Source organism: Gopherus flavomarginatus, chromosome 1, assembly GCF_025201925.1.
Source record: "Gopherus flavomarginatus isolate rGopFla2 chromosome 1, rGopFla2.mat.asm, whole genome shotgun sequence".
NCBI lineage: Eukaryota > Metazoa > Chordata > Testudines > Testudinidae > Gopherus > Gopherus flavomarginatus.
Genome location: NC_066617.1, coordinates 115,451,894 through 115,478,148, shown reverse-complemented (window position 1 = coordinate 115,478,148; position 26,255 = coordinate 115,451,894). Strand labels below are relative to the sequence as shown.

General features: G+C 44.9%; 1 protein-coding gene across 1 annotated transcript in view; it reads right to left on the bottom strand.

Annotated features, from left to right (window-relative positions):
* Positions 1-1,654: 1,654 nt before the first annotated feature.
* The window catches only part of LOC127042828 (zinc finger protein 271-like), a 32,204-nt gene continuing 7,603 nt past the window's right edge, over positions 1,655-26,255 (bottom strand). The window contains exons 5-7 of the mRNA XM_050936266.1: positions 19,873-20,005; positions 15,325-15,385; positions 1,655-5,561 (exon numbers count right to left, since the gene is read on the bottom strand). Coding sequence (XP_050792223.1) covers positions 4,161-5,561; positions 15,325-15,385; positions 19,873-20,005 — 1,595 coding nt within the window. The 3' untranslated portion in view covers positions 1,655-4,160. The remainder of the gene's footprint in view (positions 5,562-15,324; positions 15,386-19,872; positions 20,006-26,255) is intronic.

Sequence of the window (26,255 nt, the reverse complement as noted above, 5' to 3'; positions counted from 1 at the left end):
TCCTGGTTCCTCAAGAACACTATGCTGACAGGTAACAACAGTGGCTAATGCCAGATGGTCAAGCAGAAGTTCTGAAACATACAATCCATCTAATTGTGCAATAGCATACGATGGGGAAGATTTTTTCCTACACCAGCTGTTTTCATCCTCCCAAATGCTGTTTTCATTCACAAATGACTAATCTTCTTCCACCCTCCTTTTTTCACATTTACTAAGCTCGGAGTCAGCAACCTCTGGCACACGGCTCGACAAGATAAGCACCCTGGTGGGCTGGGCCGGTTTGTTTACCTGCTGCGTCGGCAGGTTCAGCGGATCGCAGCTCCCACTGGCCACAGTTCGCCGCTGTAGGCCAATGGGGGCAGCAGCACAGGCCAAGGGATGTGCTGGCCTCTGCTTCTCACAGCCTCCATTGGCCTGGAACGGCAAACCGTAGCCAGTGGGAGCTGCGATCAGCCGAACCTGCGGATGTGGCAGGTAAACAAACTGGCCCGGCCTGCCAGGGTGCTTGCCCTGGCGAGCCTAGTGCCAGAGGTTGCCGACCTCTGTACTAAGCTCTTTGGTTATTCTTTAGCCACAAATGCCACAGATGATACATTGCCTTAAAGATTACTTGTATCCATTTTAAATTTGCTGCCTTTTAACTTCACTGAATGCTCCCTTAGATTCAAGGACTGGAAGGAACCTCTAGAGGTCATTGAGTCCAGTCCCCTGCCCTCATGGCAGGACCAAATACTGTCTAGACATTTATCTAACCTACTCAAATATCTCCAGCGATGGAGATTCTACAACCTCCTTAGGCAATTTATTCCAGTGTTTAACCACCCTGACACTTAGGAACTTTTTCCTAATGTCAAACCTAAACCTCCGTTGCTGCAGTTTAAGCCCATTGCTTCTTGTTCTAGCCGTAGAGGCTAAGGTGAACAAGTTTTCTCCCTCCTCCTGATGACATCCTTTTAGATACCTGAAAACTGCTATCATGTCCCCTCTCAGTCTTCTCTTTTCCAAACTAAACAAACCCCATTCTTTCAGCCTTCCTTCATAGGTCATGTTCTCAAGACCTTTAATCATTCTTGTGGCTCTTCTCTGGACCCTCTCCAATTTCTCCACATCTTTCCTGAAATGCAGTGCCCAGAACTGGACACAATACTCCAGTTGAGGCCTAACCAGCGCAGAGTAGAGAAGAATGACTTCTCGTGTCTTGCTCACAACATACCTGTTAATGTTCTTGTATTAAGGGACAAATAAGTGGGAGCCTTCACATTTTATAAAATTCTATTGTATTCTCTGTCTCTTCTCAAACGTAACAGTCCTGGACCTTTAAACCTCTTTTCATGTGGAAAGCTCCTGATTCTTCCACTGCCTTGCTTTAAACATTTTCTGTTTGTGTTGCCTTTGTTCAGATATGGTGACATATTCATGAATAAAATTACACAAGGCAGAATTCAGCACATGCTAGACCTCTCCAAGAATCTCTCATCCCACAAAAATAAAACCTCCTCATATAGGACTACTGTATCTCTTTATATACAAGTTTATGAAGTACTCCAGGGATGAATTCGTGGCCCTCTGAAGGCAATGTGAGTTTTGCCACTGACCTCAATGAGGCCAGGATTTCGCCCCAGCTGAAATACATTCACAAACAGAAGATGGGACAATAGGGAAAAAAGAGGATTTATATAATATAGAAACACTGTTGACAGTATAGTGCAACAATAATAGTAATATACAATACAGAGAGGTTTTATGTAATATGGAAACATTAACATAGTAATGAAAGTAATGATTGCTAGCAATTATGCGGTGCTTTATATGTTAAAAATATTTTACTAGCATTAATTAAAGGAACAAAAGTATCACATTACCAAAAGGACTAGAAAACTGGAAACAGTTTGTGAAATGGGCCTAGCCAGAACATCCAAAAGCTTCTTTTGTTTTGTTTAAATGAGAAGGTTACATTATTGCCCAGGTTTTGTTAGTCTTCCGCTCTACATGCTAAAGGTGTTTCAATGCGAAGAGACAATTCTGGAGATGTTGCCAGGGAGGAAAAGATAGAGATAAACACTTTCGCAGTGAGTGCTATGTATCCATCCTCTTTGAGAGCAGCCACTTCACTTCTGACTTGAGTGTCTCTCCTGATTTTTGCTTATGGAGGTAAAAATCCTTTGAACTGAACACAGTAGAACATCACAGTTATGAACACCTTGGGAATGGAGGTTGTCGTACCTCTGAACAAAACTTTTGAAAGAACCACCATAAAGTTTACAACGGCACATTGACTTAATACAGCTTTACTATGCAGAAGAAAAATGCTGTTTTCCCCTTTTTAAATAGTTTACGTTTAGCACAGAACTGTACTTGCTTCCCCCATCTGCTGCTGCTTGATTATGTACTTCTGCTTACAAATGAGGTGTGTTGTTGACTGGTCAGTTCATAACTCTGAAGTCCTACCATAAATCTCTCGGAAAGAGGAAGAAAAGAAACAGATAGAGCTGCATATCTTTAAGATCAAAGAAAGGAAACAGCCCAAATCCCTTGTCTAAAACCTGGTGAAGTTACCAGGTGAGAGTCACCAAAAACACATTACTTTGCTATCAACAGTTTAAAAAGAGATGACATCCCCAGGACTGCTTACAATTCGTAATAAACTGAAGGTATGGCTGAGGCCCAATCTGGAAATTATTATTTTAACCTTCTTGTACCTAAAGAAAATAAGATAAAATCTAAAAAAAAAAAAAAAATCTCCCTTTCTATTCTACCACAAATTCCCACTTCTAATCCCCAAATTATCCAGCACCCAACACCCCATCCCTCAGATCCGCATTACACCTCTTCTGCACAATCCGTAAAACAACCCACTCCACCAGCACTCAGCTCCCCACAAGTAATTCACTCATTCTTTCCAGAATACTCCAGTCTAGCATCAACCGCCTCGCTCCGATATCAAAATAATTAGTCCAACAGCCAGGTCTTTTCCACTCATGCCCAGCTCAATGCCCCTTCTCTGCCTGAAAGGAAAAAGGTATTTGAACAGGGATCTCCTGTCTCTGAGGAAAATGCCCAAACCACTGGGCTATGGGATATTCTGATTAGGGATGTAAATATTGTTTAAAAAGTTAACCACTTAAATGATTAAAATTATATCATTTAGTCAGTTAACTGATTAAAGGGAGAGAGGCTGTGGCTGCTCACGCTGGCCTGGGGCTGCAGCTGGGGCAACGGTTAGGGTGGATTATCTGGTAAGACTAATGCTTACTGGTTAACAGTTTATTTTACACCCTTAATTCCGATGTGGGGCTTCCTCAGTCTCTCATGTTGAAGCTGTTCCACTTGTTCCTGGGTAAGCATTTTAACCACTAGGCTAAAAGTTATGGGCAGGAGGCTCCTCCTCCTCCTCCATCAGGATTTTGAATGTAAATCTGCTAGCTGTGCTCAGAACATGCCTACTGGCCTGGGCTCTGCAGGCAAGGCAGGAGGATCACCCAACTTCCTCTGGTCTGAGCATCACGCTGGTGCTTAAGTGTCCAGATGCTTACAGTGAGGGGGCAGGGTGCATTCCCAGAGGCCAATACTTATGTGACTAGGAGATGGTTACAGTGAAAATGTAAGTGTTAAATCAATCAGGTGCTGCAGAGTTAAGCAGCAGCTTACTGGGGGTTTTGTGGATTGTAATGGTGCCTAAAACTGAAACTTAGGCTCCTTTGTGAATCTGGGCCTCACTCCTTTTTATACACCCCAAACAACCAATGTCTGCCACTGCTTTCTATTCCATATGGCCACTCTAATCCTATACTATGGGGTGGCCAAACTTACTTTGACCCTCTGAGCCACATTTGACAATCTTCAGAAGTTTGAGAATCGGGACACACCTGCTGGGGCTCTGGGCTTCAGCCCCACGGGTGGCATCTTACGGGGCTTGGGGCTTCAACCCCACTCCTGCTGAAGCCCTAAACCCCAGCAGGCAGGCCCCACAGGGCTGAAGCCCTGAGACCCCCTCCCCACTGGGAAGAAGGCCCTACCCCACCACCCTGCTGCAAGGCAGAGGTCTCGAGCTTCCCCCCAAGTCTGGTAGGTGGAGAATGGGGAGAGGGGGATCTGCGAGCTACACTTTAAACTGTAAAAGAGTGGCATGCAGTTCACGAGTCATGGTTTGGAGACCCCTGCTATACTGGATGTGAACGCAAACTGAGACTTTTCCTACATGCAATACATTTATAGGGTTTCTTTCCTGTGTGGATTCTCAAATGCACTTTAAGTGCTGAGCTCTGTCTGAAGGTTTTCCCACATTCACTACATTTATAGGGTCTTGCTCCCGTGTGGATTCGTGAATGCACATCAAGTGCTGAGCTCTGTCTGAAGGTTCTCCCACATTTATCACATGTATATGGTCTCTCCCCTCTGTGGATTCTCAGATGCACATTAAGTGCTGTGCTCCGTCTAAAGCTTTCTCCACATTCAGCACACTTGTAAGGTTTTCCTGGTGTGTAGACACTCCAATGTGAAATAAGTGCAGCACGCTCACTCCGGGTTTTCCCACATTCAGAACATCGATAGGGATTTTCTCCTGTATGGATTCGGTGATGACTCGCAAGTGCCGAGCTCTGACTGAAGCTTTTATCACACACAGAACATTTGTAGGGCTTTTCTCCTGTGTGGGTTCTTCTGTGGGTAATAAGTGATGAGCTCTGTCCGAAGCTCTTTCCACAATCACCACATTTGTAGGGTTTCTCTCCTGTGTGGATTCGCTGGTGTCGGATGATGGCGGAGCTGTCACGGAACCTTTTCCCACATTCTTTACATTGATGAGGTTTCTCCCCTGTGTGGATTCTCCGGTGTATAATAAGCGATGAGCAATCACTGAAGTGTTTCTCACATCTAGTACAACGGTAGGGCTTTTCACCCTTGTGGCTTCTTTGGTGTACGATGAGGTGTGACTTCTGACTGAAGCTCTTCCCACATTCTTTACATTTGTAATGTTTTTCACCCGTGTGGGTTCTCTGGTGTCTGATAACATTTGATCGCTGACTGAAGGTTTTCTCACACTCATTGCACTGATAAGGCTTCTCTCCTGTGTGGATTCGCTGGTGTTTAACCAGGTCTGAATTCCGAATGAAGCTTTTCAAACATTCACTACAACCAAAGGGTTTCTCTGCCACATGGATTCTCTGATGCTGAGTAAGGTAGGAGTTTCGACTGAAGCTTTTCCCACATTCAGAACACTGATAGGGTTTCTCTTCTGTGTGCGCTGTTTCTTGCCCAGAGAGGCCTGGGCTCAAAACAGAGTCATTCTCACAATCGGATGTGTTTGGTTTATCTTCAGTGTGATCATCATCTTCAGATTGCCTGACACTTACTTCCTGGGAAGGGGAATTTCTCTGTCTCGTCCGAGGAGATTTTCTGATTTCATTTTTTGACTTCTCCTGACTCTTGCAAGCTTCTGTTTGGTCAGGATTCTTGGAAATATTCCCTTTAAATCTTCTCGACAATGCACTACGTGTTTCCATTTTCCCAGGACCTTCCTGAAGATGAATGCCCTTCTTAATTTTACTCACAACTCTCACTTGCTGGAATAGAAAGAGAAATGAGACATGAATAATTCCCTGTGCTTGTAAGAGAGAGGAAGCCTTAAAAAAAAAAAAAAAAAAAAAAAAAAAAAAAAAAAAAAACCAACACATAACCACAATGATTTCCCACAAATAAACCACTCTTCCTAACATTTTAATCCCAGAGCCCAAGTCCTCCAATATGCGTGCAGGAAATGGAATGAGGATCACAAAGGGAGTGAGGTAAAACTGGCAAGAGAATGGGTGTGCAGCCTCTATTTTGAAGGATTTTCTGTTGAAACACTTGCTCAGCAACACATGCTTTAGGTTCCTCCACCCTACAAAGTGGGCAGGTAGGACCACAGCCCAAAGTGCAACAGGCCATACCCCAAGCTGAGCACAGGAGGCCATGTTTAAGGGTTGTGTGTGTGGATCTGGGCAACAATGTGAATCACATGTCCCTAACCTACAGTATAGATGTACTCAGTGGGACAAAGTCCATCACTTGCCTTTCCTCAAAAATCCTGCTCTTGGCAGATTTTGCAAGGGGGCAGAGGAGGAACGTGGTAACCTAGGTTCCCCTTCGGAAATTCCCACTGTAACCACTCCTCTCCCTACTAGTTTCATTCCTGGTAACTCATCAAGTGTTCCTCCTCCTTCGGTCTTCTTCTGCTTAACTGGTAGAGAACCAAAGAGTTCTAATGGGCTTTTTTCCCTGGTTAGACTGTCCCCCTTCCCTCACTTCAGGGGCTAGACCATCTTTTCAAATTAAAATAATCAAAGCCCCATGCATCTCTGTAACAAGCTGGACCCTAAATTTTGTCGACAACACTGGGACAGCAGATTGGAAATTCTGTAGCAACTTCATGTAAAAAGCCACCAGTTATTTTAAGAATTAAATATGAAAATGAATAATACAATGAGTACAGTAGCCCCTTTATTATTTATATTGATACTATGTTCCTCACCTGGGAAGAAACTTTGGAATGTGGAATAAAAACATTAACTGGTTGTTTCTGCTTAAACAAATAGCAATGGAATAGTTAACAATTTTCATTTGCCATTCAAATTGTCAGTGTTAACAATTTGAGATGAGTGAGGCAGTTCAAATCCTTCAGCTATTGTTTCATAATGTCTGCAGACTTAGGAAGACAATGCTGAATTGACTATACTAATTTGCAAGGTTTTCTTTATGACCATCAGAGATAGAAACATTTAAAATGAAAGCTGAGATTCTGATGCACAGTTCTGAAGCAAGGAATGGATCCCAAGGCTGCAGAATAAAAACATAAGAAAAAGAAAATACAGGTGGAGTGAAAACCACCACACAATTTGGTTATTTCCTCTCTCCAACATTCTGGTTACTAACATTACAAAAATGCATGGAATGTAATTTATTTTATAAACTAATTCTTGCTGAATGGGAGGAAGAACCCCAAAATTGTGCATTGGAATGGGATCCACAAAGGTACTTAAGTCCCATTCTCAGATGCCACTGTGATCCGCAAAACTCTCACTTGGCTTCTGTCTAACCCTACAGACACCTAAACTTGCTCAGCACTTCAGTTGCACTTGCTAGGTACATATGAGAGCACCTGCACTGTTGTCCTACACTAGACATCCAGATGCCCATCTTCTGCCTGAGCCCCAGAACAATCCATTATCCAGGGGAAATAAGCATTCATCTGCCTAAGTCAGCTGTGAAAGCCTAATTTAGTAAGCATGCTCAGAGGCCGCCTAACACCACACAAAGCATCTGCACCACCTCCCCCATTATAACCTTCAGCCCAGCGGTCAGTGCACTCACCCATGATGTGGGAAACCACCAGTTCAATCCTCCCTCTGCCTGATGAGAAGGGATTTGAACAGGCATCTGTCAGATGAGTGCCCTAACAACTGTTTCAGGATTTCAGGATAGTCTAAGGTGTGTCTCCTTCAATCTCGTCTCCTGAAGTTGTTCCACTTTAATTAAATAACTGAATAATTAAATATGAATTGGGCCTTGTACAATAACTAAATAGTGCATGCGAGTGCTTATAAGAAACCATACAAGAAGCCAGTATGGGCAACTCAGCACTCCTAAAGCCAAACAAACCAGTGCACAGCCCCTGGATTCATAGAAGGTTCTATAATAACATAGCACCAGCAGCCATAAAAGACAGAGATGTAGAGCAGGGAGGAAACGAAGGACAGAAAAGGCAGCAGACAGGCAAAATGGTGCATTGACAAAAGGGAGAGGAGATAGAGTTTGTGATGTCACCAAGTTTATGATGTCACCAAGTTGCTATTGTGAACTGGTCTGCAGCAATAACCCTACTCAGAGAGTTCCCCGCCTTCTCCTCCTGACCCACCTCGGGTAAAAACAGCAACAGGAAAAAGGAACAAAGTGAGGGAAAGGCAAGGAACCCAGAACTCCCTCCATGGTATTTAACACCTCCCACCCCCACTCACATATAATACAAGAAAGATGAGATGTCAGATAGCAGCATGGGCCTTCCTGATTGTTTCTGGTGAGTAGGGAAACGTCTCCTCATCATACACCCCTGACACTGACTTGTGATAGGGGACAGGAGAGTCCCCTGTTCCCCATCCTCGCTCATTGCAAATCAGGAGCCTTGGCACCTCAGAACAAGGAAGGAGGGGACAGCTTTACATATCAGTAACTGTCATTTAAATCTTGGCTGCACAAAGCACTGCCTCCTCGAGTCCCTTTCTTCCAGATGCTTTAACCTGCCCACTTGTTGACTTTGAATACACACCTTATAGCTACAACTAGAGAAACACCCGAAGCCTGGCTCCCCGCCACCCCCACAGTCTGCCACATTGATCCTGGTCCCTTCAGTGTTGGTTAGGGAGAAAAACGTTACCAGTTCTCCTATATAAAAGAATTGAACTCTGCGCAGTAGCCTGGAAGCAGGCCAGAGAGCTGAAAAGGTTTAGCCACAGCAATTAGTCAGAACAGTATCCTACAACAGAAGAAAAAGAACTGCAGGTGGCTGAACTACAGACAGGGCCAGATGCTTCCCATTGCAGACCCTGCTTCCAGGTGCTTATAACTTTGCCAGACTAACAGTTTTAGGCTGAAATGTTCCATGCTGGATGTCTGCCTCAGCCTGAGACTTTTTTTTTTTTTTAATTATTAATTTATTTCCACCAAAGTGGTTCAGCCGTTTCTGAGAACAGGGTTAAAGGAACAATACATGTTCTGGTAACCTTTTCTTGGGAAAGCTCTAGTGCTCCTGTGCTTTGGAGCGCAGTCTTGAAATTGGCTGGGTGCTAGCCTGTGCACCAGGGAGGTATCGTTGCCATCTCTGTGAAAACATAGGCACGGGAACTAGGGGTGTGGGATTGTGCACCCCCGGTGTCCCGGCTGCCAGCCTCAGCTCAGGGGTGAGAGCGGACAGAGGTAAGGGGAGTGGCTTTCAGCACCCCCACTATTAAAAATGTTCCAGCATGACTGTGTGATAACCCACTCAAATCCGGCCAAGTTAAAAACCTCTGAAAAAATCCGTTCACACAAGCTTGGCAGAGACTTCTTGGATTTCAGCAACTAAAATCTCCAAAGATGGTTTTCACAGAACACACTCAAGCCTCTCATAGTTCATAGTGCTAACCACATGCACCAATCCCACTGAGCATGCTCCATCCCCTCCCAGCTCCTACACATGAGCTGGCTGCATATATGCCATCACCCTGGGGGGACTGAGTATGCTCCCTCCAGCCCAGGTCAACAAGGCTGAAGCCAAACTTTCCTTGGAATAGCTGCTCCCAGCTAGGGTGAAGCAGACCACTGGAACGGAGCATAAGGGGCCTGTCTCTCCTGTGTTATCAGTGACACACACCCCTGCTGGTGCCCAGGCCATGCAGAGGATGAAAGTGTCTGATTAGAATGCAGAGTGGACAAAAGTCAGACCCCAGGAAAGGGAAAGGAGTAATTTGGGACAAGGAGTCTAGTGACACAGTCTGGAGGCAGGGAGAAGATAAACTGGGATTGCTCGAGCAAAGAGACCAGGACTGGGAGCGGAGGCTGGGACTAACGGGACAAGGAGACAGGGACTGGGAGCAGTACAGGGAAACAGGGGGAGGACCAGGAACTAGTTGGCTCAGAGGAGGTGGGGAACACTGAGTCCGGAGGAGATGAGGAGAGGGGATAGATTGGACTGCCTGGGACTAGGTGCAGGGCATGGAAGAGGCATAGGAGACACTAGGTGGGAAGACCAGGATTCAACAACGAGCCCAGATGAGGAGACTAGGAGAACCTTAATAATGTTCTTTAAAAGCAGTTTGCGTGTGTACACAGCTCCAAGTTTTTTAATGTTATATACAGGTTCCTTGAACGTTTGAATGCCCGAGAGAGCATGCACACAAATCCAACCGCCACTGATTTCTAGAAGGTTCTGGATCCATTTGCTAAGAATGGGGATTTATAGAACAAATTCTTGAAAGAAAACAATATCCCACAATTCCCTTCCTTGGGAAAAATGAGGGTGTGGGAGTGTGTGTGTGGAGGAGAGAAATAACAGCACAATTCAGGGCCCCAGTCCCAGAACAGGGAGTCACAACCATCATTCCCAGGAAAGGTGAGAAGAGGTCTCCCTCATAATTCAGGACCCCATTCACAAGGGGTCACTTGCACAGCTATGGACCCAATCCCCAGGGGATGGGGTTCCTCCCAGTGGGTCAGGCCAGGAGGTCACCCTTCAGTTCTGCACCATGTTTTCAAGAAATTGTAACTTCCACAATTCTGGACCCATACCCAAGAGAAAGGTTATACCCACATCTACAGCCCTGCAATTCTTTTCCCAATGTCTATCATCTGCAGCATTTCACTTCCTTCCTGGTCCTCTTTTGCAGTACTCTCAAGCTGGCATTCTGCTGCCCACCTTCAGGGTGAGGGCCCATTGCTAACTGGAACACCACTCTCAGAGCCAGAGTATGATCAGTTCTTCAAACCTCTTCATGCCCCTTACCGAGCTAGTGCCACCTGCCTCATTCGTGCCTTGTATGGCTGCCAGAATCCTTTGATCCAGAGACTGGACCAATACGAAAACCATGGAGTCATACCTCAGGGTAAGGCTGACCACAGCATCCAAAAGCAGGAGGACTGGGGTCTCAGACCATCCGGCACTGGGAATGATCAAATGACAGATGGGAAGGAGTCCTTAGGTGCCTGGATTTATAACAGGGATGGGGAGGAAGCCATCTGCTGATGGGGTTTATTTGTTCTCTGTCCCTCTTTTCCCAGGGGCATAAGTGTGTGCAGTGGAGGGTTTTGTTTTGGTAGAGGTTCGGAGGGTTATTATCCACGTTACTATGTGTTTATATTAGAGAAGGCAAGTTTGAAGAAGTGTGTCTTTCCTTCTCTAATAGAACTAGAATACAGTTACTCTACATTACTACAGAGAATGATTTCCCAGGTATCTGCCTGGCAGATCTTGCCCATATGCTCAGGGTCTAACTGATCACCATATTTGGGGTCGAGAAGGAATTTTTCCCCAGGTCAGATTGCCGGAGAGCCTGGGGGGTTTTCACCTTCCTCTGCAGCATAATTGCAGGTTTATACTAGTGTAAATGGTGGATTTTCTGTAACCTGAAGTCATGATTTGAGAATTTCAGCCAGAGGTTATGGCTCTATTACAGGAGTGGATGGGTGAGGTTCTGTGCCCTGCAATGTGCAGGTGGTCAGACTAAATGATCATGATGGTCCCTTTTGACCTTAAAGTCTATGAGATAGAACTGAAGAGAAACAGTCCCATTCAATTACATCACATGAAGGGACACAACTAAATATTGAAAAATTTTTAATAAATGCTTGTATACAAATGCTAGAAATCTAAATACTAAGACGGATGAACTTGAGTGCCTGATATTAAAAGTGGCTATGGATAGAATAGGCATCACAGAAATGTGGTGGAAGAGTGATAATCAACAGGACATGGTAATATCAGGGTACAAAATGTATAGGAATGACGAGTAGGTCATGCTGGTGGGAGAGAAGTACTATATAGGAAAGCAAGCATAGAGTTAAATATAGTAAAAATCTTCAATATATCAAATAATACATGGAATTTTTATCCACAGAGATTCTATGTTTGAATAAGAAGAGTATAGCAGCAGGAATATATTACCTGACCAGGATGGTGACAGGGATTGCGAAATGCTCACGGAGAGTAGAGGGGTTACAAAAACCAGAAAACTCAATAATAATGGGGGATCTCAGCTATCCCCATATTGGCTGGGTACATGCCACCTGAGGACAGGATGCAGAGATAAAATTTCTAGACACTATTAATGACTGCTTCTTGGAGCAGCTAGTCTTGGAACCCACAAGGGGAGAGGCAATTCTTGATTTAGCCCCAAGTGGAGCACAAGATTTGGTCCAAGAAGTCAATATAGCCAAACCACTAAGTAATAGTGACCAAAATGTAACCAAATTAACATCCTTGTGGGAGGAAAATATTCCAAAGAAGCCTACCAGAAACAGCATATAACTTTGAAAAGGAGAACTACACAAAAATGAGGGAGTTAGTTAAATGGTCATTAAAAGAAACAGTCAAAAGAGTGAAATTCCTGGAAGCTGCATGGAATCTGTTTTAAAACACCATAGAAGATCAAACTAAATGTATATGCCAAATCACAGAAAAAAACAAAAAACAGTAAGAGGGCCAACATAGGGCCCTATGATCCGTTTTATTATTGTGGATTTATTATTTTCTGATTTTTTTCCACTTTTTAAAAAATTAATTCCATTTTTATATTTTTTAATCAAAGTTGTTTGATACGTTGACAGCAATTAAGTAGGCTTACTATAAATGCATAAAAATGTTCAGAATTGGATTGCAATGGGAAAAAAATGATTTTACAGAAAAAATCCTACAATTTAAACAGCACATCCTGCAGATATACAGTATAGGGTAAAAGTAACACATTTTAAACTACTTTTTAAAGTAGCACTCAGTAATATGATCAAACTGATATTGCTGAACAGTAACATGCTCCCAGACAGGAGATGCACACCTCTGCATGGAAGAGACTCCTGTCTGGGAGCATGCAAGCCACCTGCATACACTAGCGCGACAAGGGACTGTGTGAGCCTGGTGGGCGCCCCAGTGGGTGGGCCTGGGGGTGGTATAGCTACTCTAGAGGAGCAGTTCACGCAGAGCACTGGCTCCTGCGAATGACGGCCTGACATTCTGCTGCTTTCACTGCTGTGGTTCCTGGAAGAGCCCTGCAAGTCCGCAGATATCCGCATATATAAATTTTGTATCCGTGCAAGACTCTACAAAAAATAACTTGAAGAGCAACTAGCAAAAGATAAAAAAAACAAGCAGGAAATTCTTTAAGTACATAAGAATCTGTGGAACTCATTGCCATGGGATGTTGTGAAGGCCAAAAGTAAAATGGAGTCCAAAATATAATTTGATAAGTTCAACGCGGATAGGTCCATCAATGGCTATTAGCCAAGATGGTCAGGGACGCAACCCCATGCTCCGGGTGTCCCTAAAATTCTGAGTACCAGAGACTCGGACTGGATGGCAGGTTATAGATCACTCAATAATTACCCTGGTCTGTTCATTCCCTTTGAAGCAACTGGCCATTTTGGAAAACAGGATACTGGGTTAGCTGGACCATTGGTCTGACCCTGTATGGCCATTCATACGTTCTTACAATCCTGTCTTGTTTTTTTTAAAATCACTGTGGGTCATGAAGATGATCAGCCAGTGCTGGGTTTTTAACCACTCAAACTCTGGGAGGTTACTGGATGGCACTGGGGTTTATCACTGCCAGATGGGGACCACCCGGCAATGGGGTTTATAACTGAGGGTGAGGGGAAGTGACTGTCCAACACTGGAGTTTTTCAATAAATTTGATTATTTACCTCTCTCTAGGACCTGTATGCTCAGACCTGCCTGAAATTCCCTTCTTCGCAGACTTTTGTACATTTACCTTTTATCGCTGTACTATGAAAAAGTATTTTGTTAAGGTGAGTCTGAACTGTTTCCGGATGAAACTGTTACTGAGGAATGCACTGGGGAACCCAGACACAGGACATGGCTGGTAGCACTCAAAGAGAGTGGAAAATGGGCGGTGGAACAGATGAAGGGAGAAGGCTGATAAAGAATTGTGGAAAGAACAGAACGTGAGGAGAAAACTAAGGGAGCATGTAAGAGAAGGAAAGAGAGGAGAGTAGGAAGACAGACATTCAGAAAAATATGGTGGGCAAGACACTATAGGGAAAGGAGTCAGGGAGAGATTTATTTTTTTTTTGGCCTGTCCAGGTGCCTACTTTAGATAATGGGAATGGGAAATATATAATTGTGTAGCAAGCAGTGACCCCATGCACCTGAGAGAAGAATGGGTGCAGGGTCCTTGTGCTTTTCTGCCTTCCTCCTCTGCATCTCTGCTCTTCCTCAGAGGGTTATATGCCCAGAAGAGATCCAAAGCAAGTCTGGTAGGACACGAATCTTCAACGAAGATGTCACAGCCAGTGACAGACTTTTGCCCCCAACAAAGCCGTCTCCCAAGTCTTCCACCATCACCACAGGACCCCTACCTCCTTCTGGTACAGGAGCCACTGTTGTCAAGGATATCCTCCTACCAACTTCACCCCAAACCAACTCCCACACGAGAATATTCTTGATCTTCTCTCAGAGCCTACCTAAACCACAGAGCATACCAGAAAACTCCCCTGTCAACCAGATCAGAGAGGAGGCTGAAAGTGGCGAACAGCAACGAGAGCTGTCCCGCCCCCAAGAGTCCCATCTACCCACCAGCGACCTGGAAGACCTCTTTCTGCGGCTACAGGACCCCAATGTGCAGCACTGGATGCAGGCAATGCAGGTGCTGCTGGCCAAGCTGAAGCCAGCAAGAGAACAAGAGATACAGGCTACTTCCCTGAAGCTGCTGATGGCACTGAACCATGCAGACATACAGCAGGAGGCTAAGCCAACAGCCACAGAAACAGTTCAGGAGAGAGAAGCAGCAGCAGGGAAGGAGCAGCCATGAAGGCCATGCTGGCTGGTTTCTAAAAAGAAGAGTCCAATGTGCAAGCTTCAGTCTAAGCTGACCTTTGAAAGGAAAGCATCTTACATATGGGACTTCCTTGGAACCATCAGTGTAAGGGAGGTGCTCAGGTTACTAAATATGTGAAGTTCTTTTAAGGTTTCCTGTGTTTCCCATAGCCCAGGTGTGGGAATGAAGAGAGAATGCGTGGCTGTTTTGGGTTTGAAGAAGGGTGAATCCCATCATCTGAAATGGGATGACCAAGGATTCAACAGGAAGAAAGTTTCCCTTTTGAAACAATAGGTCTAAGTGAAGGTTTCCCTCTTTCATATGAATAATTCTGCTATTGTGTCATTCTTTAAGATGGCAGGTCTCCATTCCCAGAAAGGAGGGGGAACGGTGGTGGAGAAAGTGACTCATACTGCCTGTTTGGGTTTGTATCCTGCCCCAAAAATAAAGGCTGTTCTGCACAGATGAGAGGGGATGTGTGTGTGATTCAGTAAATACATTAGGAGGAAGTCAGGCCTTTCATCTGCAAGTGTAGATGTTTCCATTCAGAGCCAAAAACACACATCAAATTTTTCCTTCTCTAAATGAGACATTCCAATTGAACAACCACAGCAGACTGTCTAAAATCAGGAAGGTCTTGCCCTCCAGGGTAATTTCTGGTTCAGGGCATTTCCTCTCCTACAATCATGGTGTCTGTATCTTGTGATCTACTTCTGCAATAAAATATCTATAAAAACAAAGGACTAATATTGATTTCAATAAGTGGGCCCACCTGTCTCAGATGGGAAAGTGATATCTGAATCCAGCTCACAAGATCTTCTGCTAAAGTAAACCTGTTTAAAATGAAATCTGAATTTAATACAAAATATGTTAAGGCCTAAGCTTATTACAATATCTTAAAAACAATTACGATAAATAAAAAATAAGTATGCTGAATCCATGAGCCTCTATTAAAAACTTTAAGTTAAAGGACGCTTTTCTATGTAAAGAAAGAATGGGAGGGGGAATCTAATTGTTGAGGTTGAATTTTACGAATATGGCACAATGGGTCATGTACTGTACTAAGGGCTTGTTTTTGTTTAATACAAATAAATATGCTATTTGGGGTGTTTAATTAAATTCCATTCTAATGCAGCTTGACATAAATCATGAGCAAAAAGTTAACCATCTAGTAAATAAGCAAGATTATTCACCATTTTCTAACATACTAAAAATGTACAGTTAAAAAGAAACTGAAAATATTAAGCTATATAATTGCTTAAATAAATCTATAGTTATAGTGTACCTCTTAGGTAGCAAAAAATGTATCAAATCTAGTATAAAGGTTCTATTTAATTGTAAACCTGCTTAGTTTAATGGTTATATCTACCAAGGAGAATGCACCTTTCTTTAGAAAAATAACTGAAATACAAATGAAAAAGTTGATTAAAATCAATTATTTAAAAGTGCAGCTCTCCATTTGGTGATTTAAATCATCCACGCTGATCTCAGTCTTCTTTTAAAGAAAAAAATAAAAAGAAAAGGTTTCTAGCCTCGGTGGTTGTGGAGAAATGCTTGAAAATGTGACCCCTAAAGATTCAAAACCAGAGGGCAAACAAAAAGATTCCAAAATTACTTTTAAATTCTCATGATTTTTAAGCCAATCTCATCATTTTTATGTATTTGGGGCTGGCAATACCGATTATACGTGCAAAGATGAAGTGTGAGCCTAAATTTGAAGAGTTTTGATGCCCCTTTTCAGTAAATCCCACGGTTCTCTGGAAAATTCACTTCATTTTGTTGCCAAAAGTGGGTACTGAGCATATTTGAACATATGGCCTGAGGTGTTTTTAGTCCACATGATCAAATCTTCTTATAGTTTTCAAAACGCTCTGAAAATCTATATGCATAGTGAGATTACCTCAAAAGCTGGTATGCCACAACTGGTGCAAATTTGGAGTAATGTGGTCTAGGGGTTCCTCAGATACAACTTCCTCCCAACAAATAAGGAGTGGATCTGAATATTCAAGTTGCTCTAAAACCCACAACAGGGGGCTAGGGAAGACTTTGGGAAAGAAGGAAGAAAGAACACCCACTGAGAGGAATGGGTCAGCTCACATCGCTCAGAGCTATCAGTGGCTGGTCACATTCATCTCCATGAGGGGTTCCGATTCATCTGGGAACATCTCATTGAGACAAATAAACTACTTCGCACCACTGCAATCCTGTGATGCTGAAAAGGGCTATGTAGAGCCCTCTTCCTGCAACCACTAGTCCCTGAAGTGGGAGTACGAAGTCCAGGACTCCCCTCCACTCCACCTTGCTGCCTCCAACCAGTAGATCATGCCTTCCTCTCAGCCCATAGGTTATCACCTTCCCTCCTCAAGACCAATTCAGCTCGGGGAACATAGAGGGGGGGTTAGGGCAGTGGTTCTCAAATTTTTGTACTGGTGACCCCTTTCACATAGCAAGCCTCTGAGTGCAACCCCCATATAAATTAAAAACACTTTTTAATATATTTGACGCCATTATAAATGCTGGATGCAAAGTGGGGTTTGGGGTGGAGGCTGACAGTTTGTGACCTCTCATGTAATAACCTCACAACCCCCTGAGGTGTCCCAACCCCTAGTTTGAGAACCCCTGGGCTAGGAGGAGGACACAGCTGATAGCCAAATAGCAGTGAGGTGTTCTCATGAAGTCTCCTTGTGGCTCCCCATAGATGCCCCCTCCCTCCCACCACTTCCTCAAAAACCACCAAATTGAGATTAACAGCAAGTCTTCCTTTGACTTTAAAGGGCAAGCCTTCACAGGCCAAAACCACTTTTAGCCAGTTCCGAAGTAATGGATCAAGTTGCCTGCAGGTCTGATCTGCACCACAGTTCCAGCCAGTTATGATTTTAAGACTGCTTACAGTCTGGGGGGAAAGCTTCCTCAGTGCACACTGGACCAAAAAGCCAAAAATCTAGGCAGGCAAACATACAGGCGGGCCATGGGGATAAGGCTCCAGCACAATAAACAAGATGAATGATCCTGGTTGGTGCACTGTAAGTTTCACCACTGTTGCTGACACCTAACATGCTTTTTTACCTTTAAAAAGTATTGTTGGTCCTTTACATTTCCAGGTCCTAACTTTTTATTTTAAAGCATTTATAGCCCATCCCTCCTCATGCTGAGCTGATTGCTGCTGGTTATTTTCACCTTTTCTGCTGCTGTATTTGTTTGCTTTTAATAAACAAACCTCCATATCACCCCAATGTACTATATTTCCCCTAGGTCAGTTTCCCCTAACCACGGCTCTCTTCCACCATCCCCCATTTCCCTGACCCCTAATATCCTTTAAACCACCTCCCTCTACATCCACTTCCTCCTTTCTCCTATAACCCATCTGCTCCTCAAATTTCTTCAAACTTCCTTCCACTTTTCCCCAGAGCTGAGCTGGCTAGTGGGGGGCCTGGGGACCCTGCCCGGCTTTTCTTCTTTCTTTCTGAGACGTGGCTGCTGTTTCAGTTCCCCCTTCGTAGCAGGCAGTTCCCAGAGGCACCGATTTGTTGGCTCTGCCCCTGCCTGCCAGGGCTCTGCCCGCACCCCTCAGTCCAGACCCCCACTCTCACTCACTCCCTCCAACTCACCACCGGGCGCAGGCCCGACCTAGTCCCTCCCTGGGCCCGCGCCACCAGGGTCCATGTGCGCTCGCTCCCAGCGCTGCGGACTCCGAGCGAGCGGGCTGACTGCGGGGAGGGAAGCGGAAGCTGTTCGCTCCGAAATTCCCCTCCCCCTGCGCAGGACTTTGCAGTCCTCTCTAGCAGCTGGAGGCTTTGCCAGCTCGATGGTTTTACTCCTGCCCAAACCGGAGCCGAACTAGTTTCTTTGTCTTTTCCTCCCTGCTAATCTCCCACTGGCCTCAGCACAAACCCCACACGTGGTACCCGGCTGGAGTCCTCCCTCCCCCACCATCGTGTCTCCCGTACATCCCCAGGAGCAAGAGTGACCAGAAAGAACTATTTACACTATGTCTCTAGCTATGTTATCTGGGTTTAACTACTGGTTTTTGCAAACGGACTCTAGTTCGGGTGTCCATGTTACAAACCCAGCTCTCCAGTGCAGTGCAGACATACCATAAGGGAGAAGCCCCATACATATTTTCCATGTCTCTGAATAAGGGTCACACATTGCATCCCATGTAGAGGCTTTGATAAGCAGAGAGGTCCAGATTTGATCACTAGCCCCTGAATAGGTTTTACAACAGTCTCAGCTAGGGTGGTACTTATCCTTTAGGTAAACCTTGTCAAGAGGCTGCCTAGAGCAGAGGTTCTCAACCCCAGGGGATACTAACCCTGAGGGTATAGACTCATAGAATATCAGGGTTGGAAGGGACTTCAGGAGGTCATCTAGTCCAACCCCCTGCTCAAAGCAGGACCAAACCCCAGACAGATTTTTGCCCCAGATCCCTAAAATGGCCCCCTCAAGAACTGAACTCTCAATCCTGGGTTTAGCAGGCCAATACTCAAACCACTGAGCTATCCCTCCCCAAACGCAGAGATCTTCCAGGGGGTACATCAACTCATTTAGATATTTGCCTACTTTTACACAGGCTACATAAAAAGCACTAGCAAGGTCAGTACAAACTAAAATTTCACACAATGATTTGTTTATACAGCTCTATATACTATACACTGAAATATAATACAATATTTATATTACAATTGGTTTATTTTATAAGAACTGTGTGACACTTTGGTATTTTTGTCTGGTTTTGTAAGCACATAGTTTTCTTCAAGAGAGGTAATACTTGGGGTAGGCAAAACCAATCAGATTCCTGGAGAGGCTACAGTAGTCGGGAAAGGGTGAGAGTTACCGGTCTGCGATTCCACTCTCCTCCTGGGTCTAAGGTTTTCTGCACTCATGGTCCCTGCATCTCTCCTGTTGGGGGTCAGTAGTTGACACAGGCTCGCAGTGCTAGGGCAGCAGGCAGCTGGGATGGAGCAGTTTCTGACACCCCAACAGGATTCCCGTCTCCTCCCCTCCCCCAAGGCAATAATTAGGCCTCCCCGCTGACTAACTGGGTTTGAAACGTTTGGTTTGGTTTTTGCTAGGAGAAACCGCAGCAATCACTGTGCTCTATTAAACCTGCGATCGAGGGATTAACGCGCACCGCAGCAGCCACACGCAGAGTTTGTGCGGGCGCGGGTGCAACAAACGCAAGTGCCGCCCGTAAGGACCGCGGGAAATTCACACAACCCCCAAGCCTCCCGCCAAAGCACCTGTGACAAGGCGTTATCTGGCCAAGGCTCATGAAGCCGCGGTTACAGGAAGGCTTTCCGCTCGGTCTGTATATACGTACCCAGGGCTGGACGTGGATGTTCCCAAGAGCCTGCGACAGCCGCCACTTGCTACCCTGGATATAGCAGGAAAACCCACTGCAGGAAATTGCAAGGCCCCGGTCACATGACAAGTGAATCGCTGAGACATGCGCCCTCCGGTGATTCAGGAAGAAGGAACTTGATGACTCAGGGGCAGTTATGTAACGAGGTCACTTGCTCTCCTCTAACCCCTCCCCGGTCTCCTACACCATTAAAAAGGAGTCCTTTCTTTCTTAGCAAAATTGCTATAGCGGCAGGCAGCTGGCATAAGTGTGGCTGGCAAAACTTTCTAGGATAGCAAGTACTAGGTTGGAGGCAACATTACTGCTGACACCAGGGAAATCAGATTGACCGAATGGAAACGTGAACCTATCCAGATGCCTCAGGCACACACAGCTTCTTGGAGGGGATAACTTTGCAGCTAGAGAGCATAAGCTCATGTATGTTGCCCATCTAGGGGTATGTCTACATCTACAATTTTGCAGTGCTGGTTGTTACAGCTGTATTAGTACAGCTGTATAGGGCGAGCGCTGCAGAATGGCCACACTTACAGCAACCAGCGCTGCAAGTGGTGTTAGATGTGGCCACACTGCAGCGCTGTTGGGCGGCTTCAAGGGGGTTCGGGGAACGCGAGAGCAAACCGGGGAAGGAGACCAGCTTCGCCGCGGTTTGCTCTCGCGTTCCCCGAACCCCCCTGCAAACCGCAGGGAAGGAGACCTGCTTGCTCTGGGGTTCGGGGAACGCAAGAGCAAACCGGGGAAGGAGACCAGCTTCGCCGCGGTTTGCTCGCGCGTTCCCCGAACCCCCCTGCAAACCGCAGGGAAGGAGACCTGCTTGCTCGGGGGTTCGGGGAACGCGAGAGCAAACCGGGGAAGGAGACCAGCTTCGCCGCGGTTTGCTCTCGCGTTCCCCGAACCCCCCTGCAAACCGCAGGGAAGGAGACCTGCTTGCTCTGGGGTTCGGGGAACGCAAGAGCAAACCGGGGAAGGAGACCAGCTTCGCCGCGGTTTGCTCTCGCGTTCCCCGAACACCCCTGCAAACCGCAGGGAAGGAGACCTGCTTGCTCGGGGGTTCGGGGAACGCGAGAGCAAACCGGGGAAGGAGACCAGCTTCGCCGCGGTTTGCTCTCGCGTTCCCCGAACCAACCTGCAAACCGCAGGGAAGGAGACCTGCTTGCTCGGGGTTCGGGGAACGCGAGAGCAAACCGGGGAAGGAGACCAGCTTGATTACCAGAGGCTTCCTCAGGTATGCTGGGATACCTGCTTATTCCACGGAGGTCAAGAAAAGCGCTGGTAAGTGTCTACACTTGATTACCAGCGCTGGATCACCAGCGCTGGATCCTCTACACCCGAGGCAAAACGGGAGTACGGCCAGCGCTGCAAACTCGGAGTTGCAGCGCTGGTGATGCCCTGCAGATGTGTACACCTCCTAAGTTGCAGCGCTGTAACCCCCTCACCAGCGCTGCAACTTTGTGATGTAGACAAGCCCTAGAACTACCTCTGCCTTTCATCTGAAAACAAAGCCACGTCTCCTTTGTGGGATATGCAGCTACCTTATCAAATGTCACTGGCACACATGAAACAGGTGTTCCACACTCAAGCCCTGCTGCTTTGGTGATAAACCCAGTGTTCAGGCACAGGGTGATCAGAGAAAGGGCAAAGCTAAGTCAGGCAGAGTGGGAAGTGTCCCCAAGGCTGCAGGAAGGATACTATCAAGTCAGAGTTCATTTCTGTAGTGGCTGAGGGCTTCAAATTGCCACACAATTTATCTATTTACCAAGCTGTCCCATAAATCCAGTGAAATGGCCTTTCTACTCCAGTTGCCATTCCAGCTTTCTTCTCTCAGTGTTAATCTGTTTCTCCATCAAGGGGACATGTAATGGGTTTCTTGCTGGTTGGCATCTTAAAACAGAAGAGTGACTTGAGTTTTCCACAACAGGGTCAGATTTATCAAGATGTCCATTATTTTAATACTACTTCAAAAATGTCAGCCTTTACACCCAAAATAAATACACGCAGTCAATGCATCTTATTGTTTATCTGGATACTGGATGTTCAATAATGTCCTTAAATTCATGCTTTCCGACTGCATCGATCATGCCATTTTATTGGAGGTTGCACCATTAGAAACTCTGTGCAGCACCTCTTACATGTATATTCTTAGTGTAATAAAGAGACAAGCTTAAGAGAAGACAGAAATAGTAAACAAAAACTGTCCCATTCCTTACTCTCAAGATGTCCCATTCCTTATCCTCAAGCTCTACATCATTCCACCACTCTATAAAAAATAAAAGCTAAGACCTTCTAACCCTATTGCCTAGTAAAGATTTCACTGTCCAGCTGGCAAGGGGCAATCCAAGATTCTTAGCAACCAAGTCCTTAGTGGGAGTAAACATCCACAACCTCTCTTAGAATAGTTTAATTAGTCTACTTTGTAATGTCTCTAGGAAAGATCTCCAGTCCCACTGCTTGCAGCAATTACAGCTGGTCGTGACAGTCAAGATCTTTTCCATTGGGGATCCAACACTGGTACAAAAAAACCCTTCTGCTTCTTCCTGCTGACAGCATCTCTGAGATCACAGAAGTGTAGGACTGGAAGGGACCTTGAGAGGTCATCTAGCTCTGTCCCCTGCACTCAGGGCAGGACTACATAATTACACCACCATTCCTGACAGGTGTCAAATATTCAGTTTCTGCAGAGGTTTATGTATCCCTTACCTTCATTAAAACTCTCCCCTTTGCATTACCACCCACCTGTGGCCAGGAAAGACAGAATGTATCAGATAACAAAAAGTGCCTTTTCCTCACCCACTTTAGCCCTCAATCCTATTGTGACCCTTAATGTTACCTTGAACCAAGTCCCATAACTTCCCCCCCACCACCACGTTACTGGTGAGAAAATGGTTAAGTTACTGAAAACTATATAGTGTTCATTCCACACACCTATACACACAAAATCCCTGCTACACTGGAATTATAGTGGATACATACTAAGAAGACTTACAACACCATGTAGAACTGATAAATGAAATTGTCTTTAATTGTTCACTTTATTAATGTAACTTCTGTTCACCATTCACTACACTTGCCTACACTGTAACTTCTGTTCCATATTGTAATTCAAACCCCATTTTAAAACACTCACTCCATTTTGTAAAAGCTTCCTCCAACCTTCATTTTTGCAAACCCTGCTGTAATCTTATTAGTTTAGTTTAGATGTGTGAATGAGGTATGTATGAATGATGGAATCAACCTCCAGCCTGTCCTGATGAGATAAAGTTCAAATACCAACGGCTGAAGACCTAGACAACAGCCCTAAACAAAGTAAGAAGCATCCACCCTAAAAAGAAAAGGACAACAGAACAACAGAAGGAAGATCAAAGCCAGGTTTAAGGCTGAAAGTCACGCCTGCAATTGATGGGTGATCAATCTAAACCCAGAGGCAGCGTGACACGGCAAGACCTATAGACTTTGAATCCAAACTAAAAGCCTATAAAAAAGAAGGGTGTGATGAGAATCTGGGTAACATTCTGCTGCCAACATGGAAGAACATCGGTGCATGCCCAACAGAGATCCAGCTCGGCCTTGTGCCCAGCTTTCCTGGCCAGTTAGCCGCCACAAGCTACAAACCCAAGTTGCAAAATCAAGCCATGAATGTAAGCTATCTTCAGGACTGGTAACTATGCAGCAGCTGCAGAACACCTGATGAATGTGTGTGTGTGTGTATAGGTATTAGGTGTAATGTGTGTGTGTGTGTGAATAAGAATTAAGATATTAGTTGTTAGTCATGAATCAAATTGTTATCATAATAAATGTGGCATCTTTGTCTTGTCCCCTTTAATAAGATCCTGCTGGTTTTTACTGGTCTAATATAATTGGTATAACAACCATACTTATGAAAAAACAAATGTTAGAAGTTCAGAGTTTAGTCTTAAGGGTGACCTATAATGGAAGAAAAATGGATCTGTGCCTTTTCTGCTTCTTTTTGATGTGTAAGAACAGCATTATAGATTCCCCATATTCTGCACCAGAAGATTTTAGTCTCCCACCTGCTTTTTACTTTAGAAGTACTGAGATCATCAAATCTAGTCTTCCCTATTAGACTCCTTGGATGCCTCACACATGGGTTAGTGTCTTCCTCAGCCCCTCTGTGAAGGTACCTTAACAAGGAAGCCTCCCAAGGCACCTTTTCACCAGAGTTCTAAATAGGTATTCAAACAAACAAGCAAACCACACACACAAAAACCCAATTCAGAAGGCAGAGTTCTAATCAACCTCTCCACACACAGGCCCACACATCAATTCCCTTTTCAGTTAATCAAGTTTCAGTAGCATGGTTTCTCTGATTAAGATTTTCAAAGCAGAGTAGGAGAGTTAGCTACATAACTCCCATGGAAGCGAATAAGTGTTCTGTGGCTAAATCCTTCAGTCCAGTGAAAATCTCAGCTATTTGTTCACCACACATCCAGGGTAGACAAGGCCTGAGTTTCTAATTTAATAGCATATATTACTTTAAAGACTCTAAACATCTCAAAGAAATTAAAAGAGTGGGAAAAAGCCAATGTTTTTTTCCTCTGCAAGTTTAACTTTATAAGAAATCCAAACATTTGAAATTTTGGAAACACAGACAATTTGTCACCCAAACACCTTAACTCTGCTCCCACAGTGATGCTCTGAGAACAAGCAGAGTCAGGTGATCCATGATCACAAAACTAGATTTTTTTTTTTTAACTTTTATTTGTATAGTGCACCCTTCATACAGGTGCACACAGGTCAGAGGTTTTCTTTTCTAATTCCTGATCAAACAACTTATTGAAAGCAATCATTTCCCAGTACACAGATTCCATGAACCACCGGCTATACAAGTGTCATTAGCCAACTAGATAGCAGAGTTACCTATACAAAACTCATAAGCTGAAATCATGGTATTAAGGTTGTAAGACAGAACAAAGTTGAATGTAATGGTATAGCATGTGCTTTATGTATGAAAGCAATGAACCCAAAGATCTGTTATCACAGTCACACACAACTATCACCTGCAAAGCATACAAGCCCAGAGTCCTTTCCAAGTTTAAGCAGTGCACCATCATGTGATGCAGATTTCTTAAAGCCCTTGTGAAAGAAAATGAATGGAAGCTAGGGGGTGGAAGGGTTCCAGCATTCTTACAGTGATCTGTCCAAATTTAAGGAGTTCAGAGCTGCAGGCTGTTCCCTGCTTCAGAAATAACAAATAAATGGATGTTTCAAAATTAGAGAGTTATCACTTTGAGTTTTAGATATAAAGAAATCCAAACCCAAATAGGAAACCCACCCACCTGCCACTGTACCCATATTGGCTATTGACTCCTGTACAACACAATGGGCATGGAACTCATCATTCTGTAGGTCAGATAAAAGGACTTTGCTATGACTGAAAATTTTTCCCACATATGCCCTGTCCATTTACAATAGGGTTTCTCATCCATGTAGATTCTCTTGATGTATGAGATTTGAGCTGCCACTGAAATGCCCCCATATTCAGTATACTGACAGCATTTCAACGCCATGTAGGTCTTCTAATGGCTAATAATGCAGATCCCCTCAGAGCGTCCTCTGCCTTTTGTTCAGAAGAGCCCGATCCTGCTAGATGAAATAGATGGCCACCTCCTTGAAGGTCACTGGCACATGAAACAGGTGTTCTTCATGCAGCACCTGCTGCTCCCAAGACAAGCCCACTGCTCAGTCACAGGCCAAGAAGGGAAGGGCAAGCTATTACGAACAGTGTTCCTAGTGTTGTGCTGGGGACATTATCTAGCTAAGCCTTTGTACCAGAACTGTTCCCATGGTATCTAAGCTTACAAACTGCTTCATAATTTCTCTGTTTACCAGAATAGCACATACATTTGTGTCTGCATTGCACACACTCAACAAAATGGATATTCTCCTGCCTTCTTCCACATCAGCTTGGCCACCTAACATTTTGCCTTCCTTCTCTGGATCTCTGTGTTGTTGGGTCTTCCTCATAATGGGGAGGTCAGGGGGCTTCATGTGCCTCTTCTCACCCTGCTCCCTGATAAAGGAGAGTGGGAAGCACGGAATGGGGAATCCTTTGTGATTCAGGATAGCAAAGAAAAGAACAACGCCCTCTTTCAGGTAAGGGGGCAGAAGAGGTTGAAGCAGTGACTTGTGGGAGGGTCAGACGGAGGTGGCTGACATCCTGAAGGGTTAAAGACAGTCACCTCCTCCTGTAGAGGCCCTGATCCATGCATGTTTTAGGTGCGGAGGAGAGACATATGGTGGGGTCTTTCCCTGCTGCACAGTTTGGGAGCTGCACAGCTGGGAGAGGCAACTCTAATGCAGAGTTCCTAAGCTCAGGACTGGAGCTC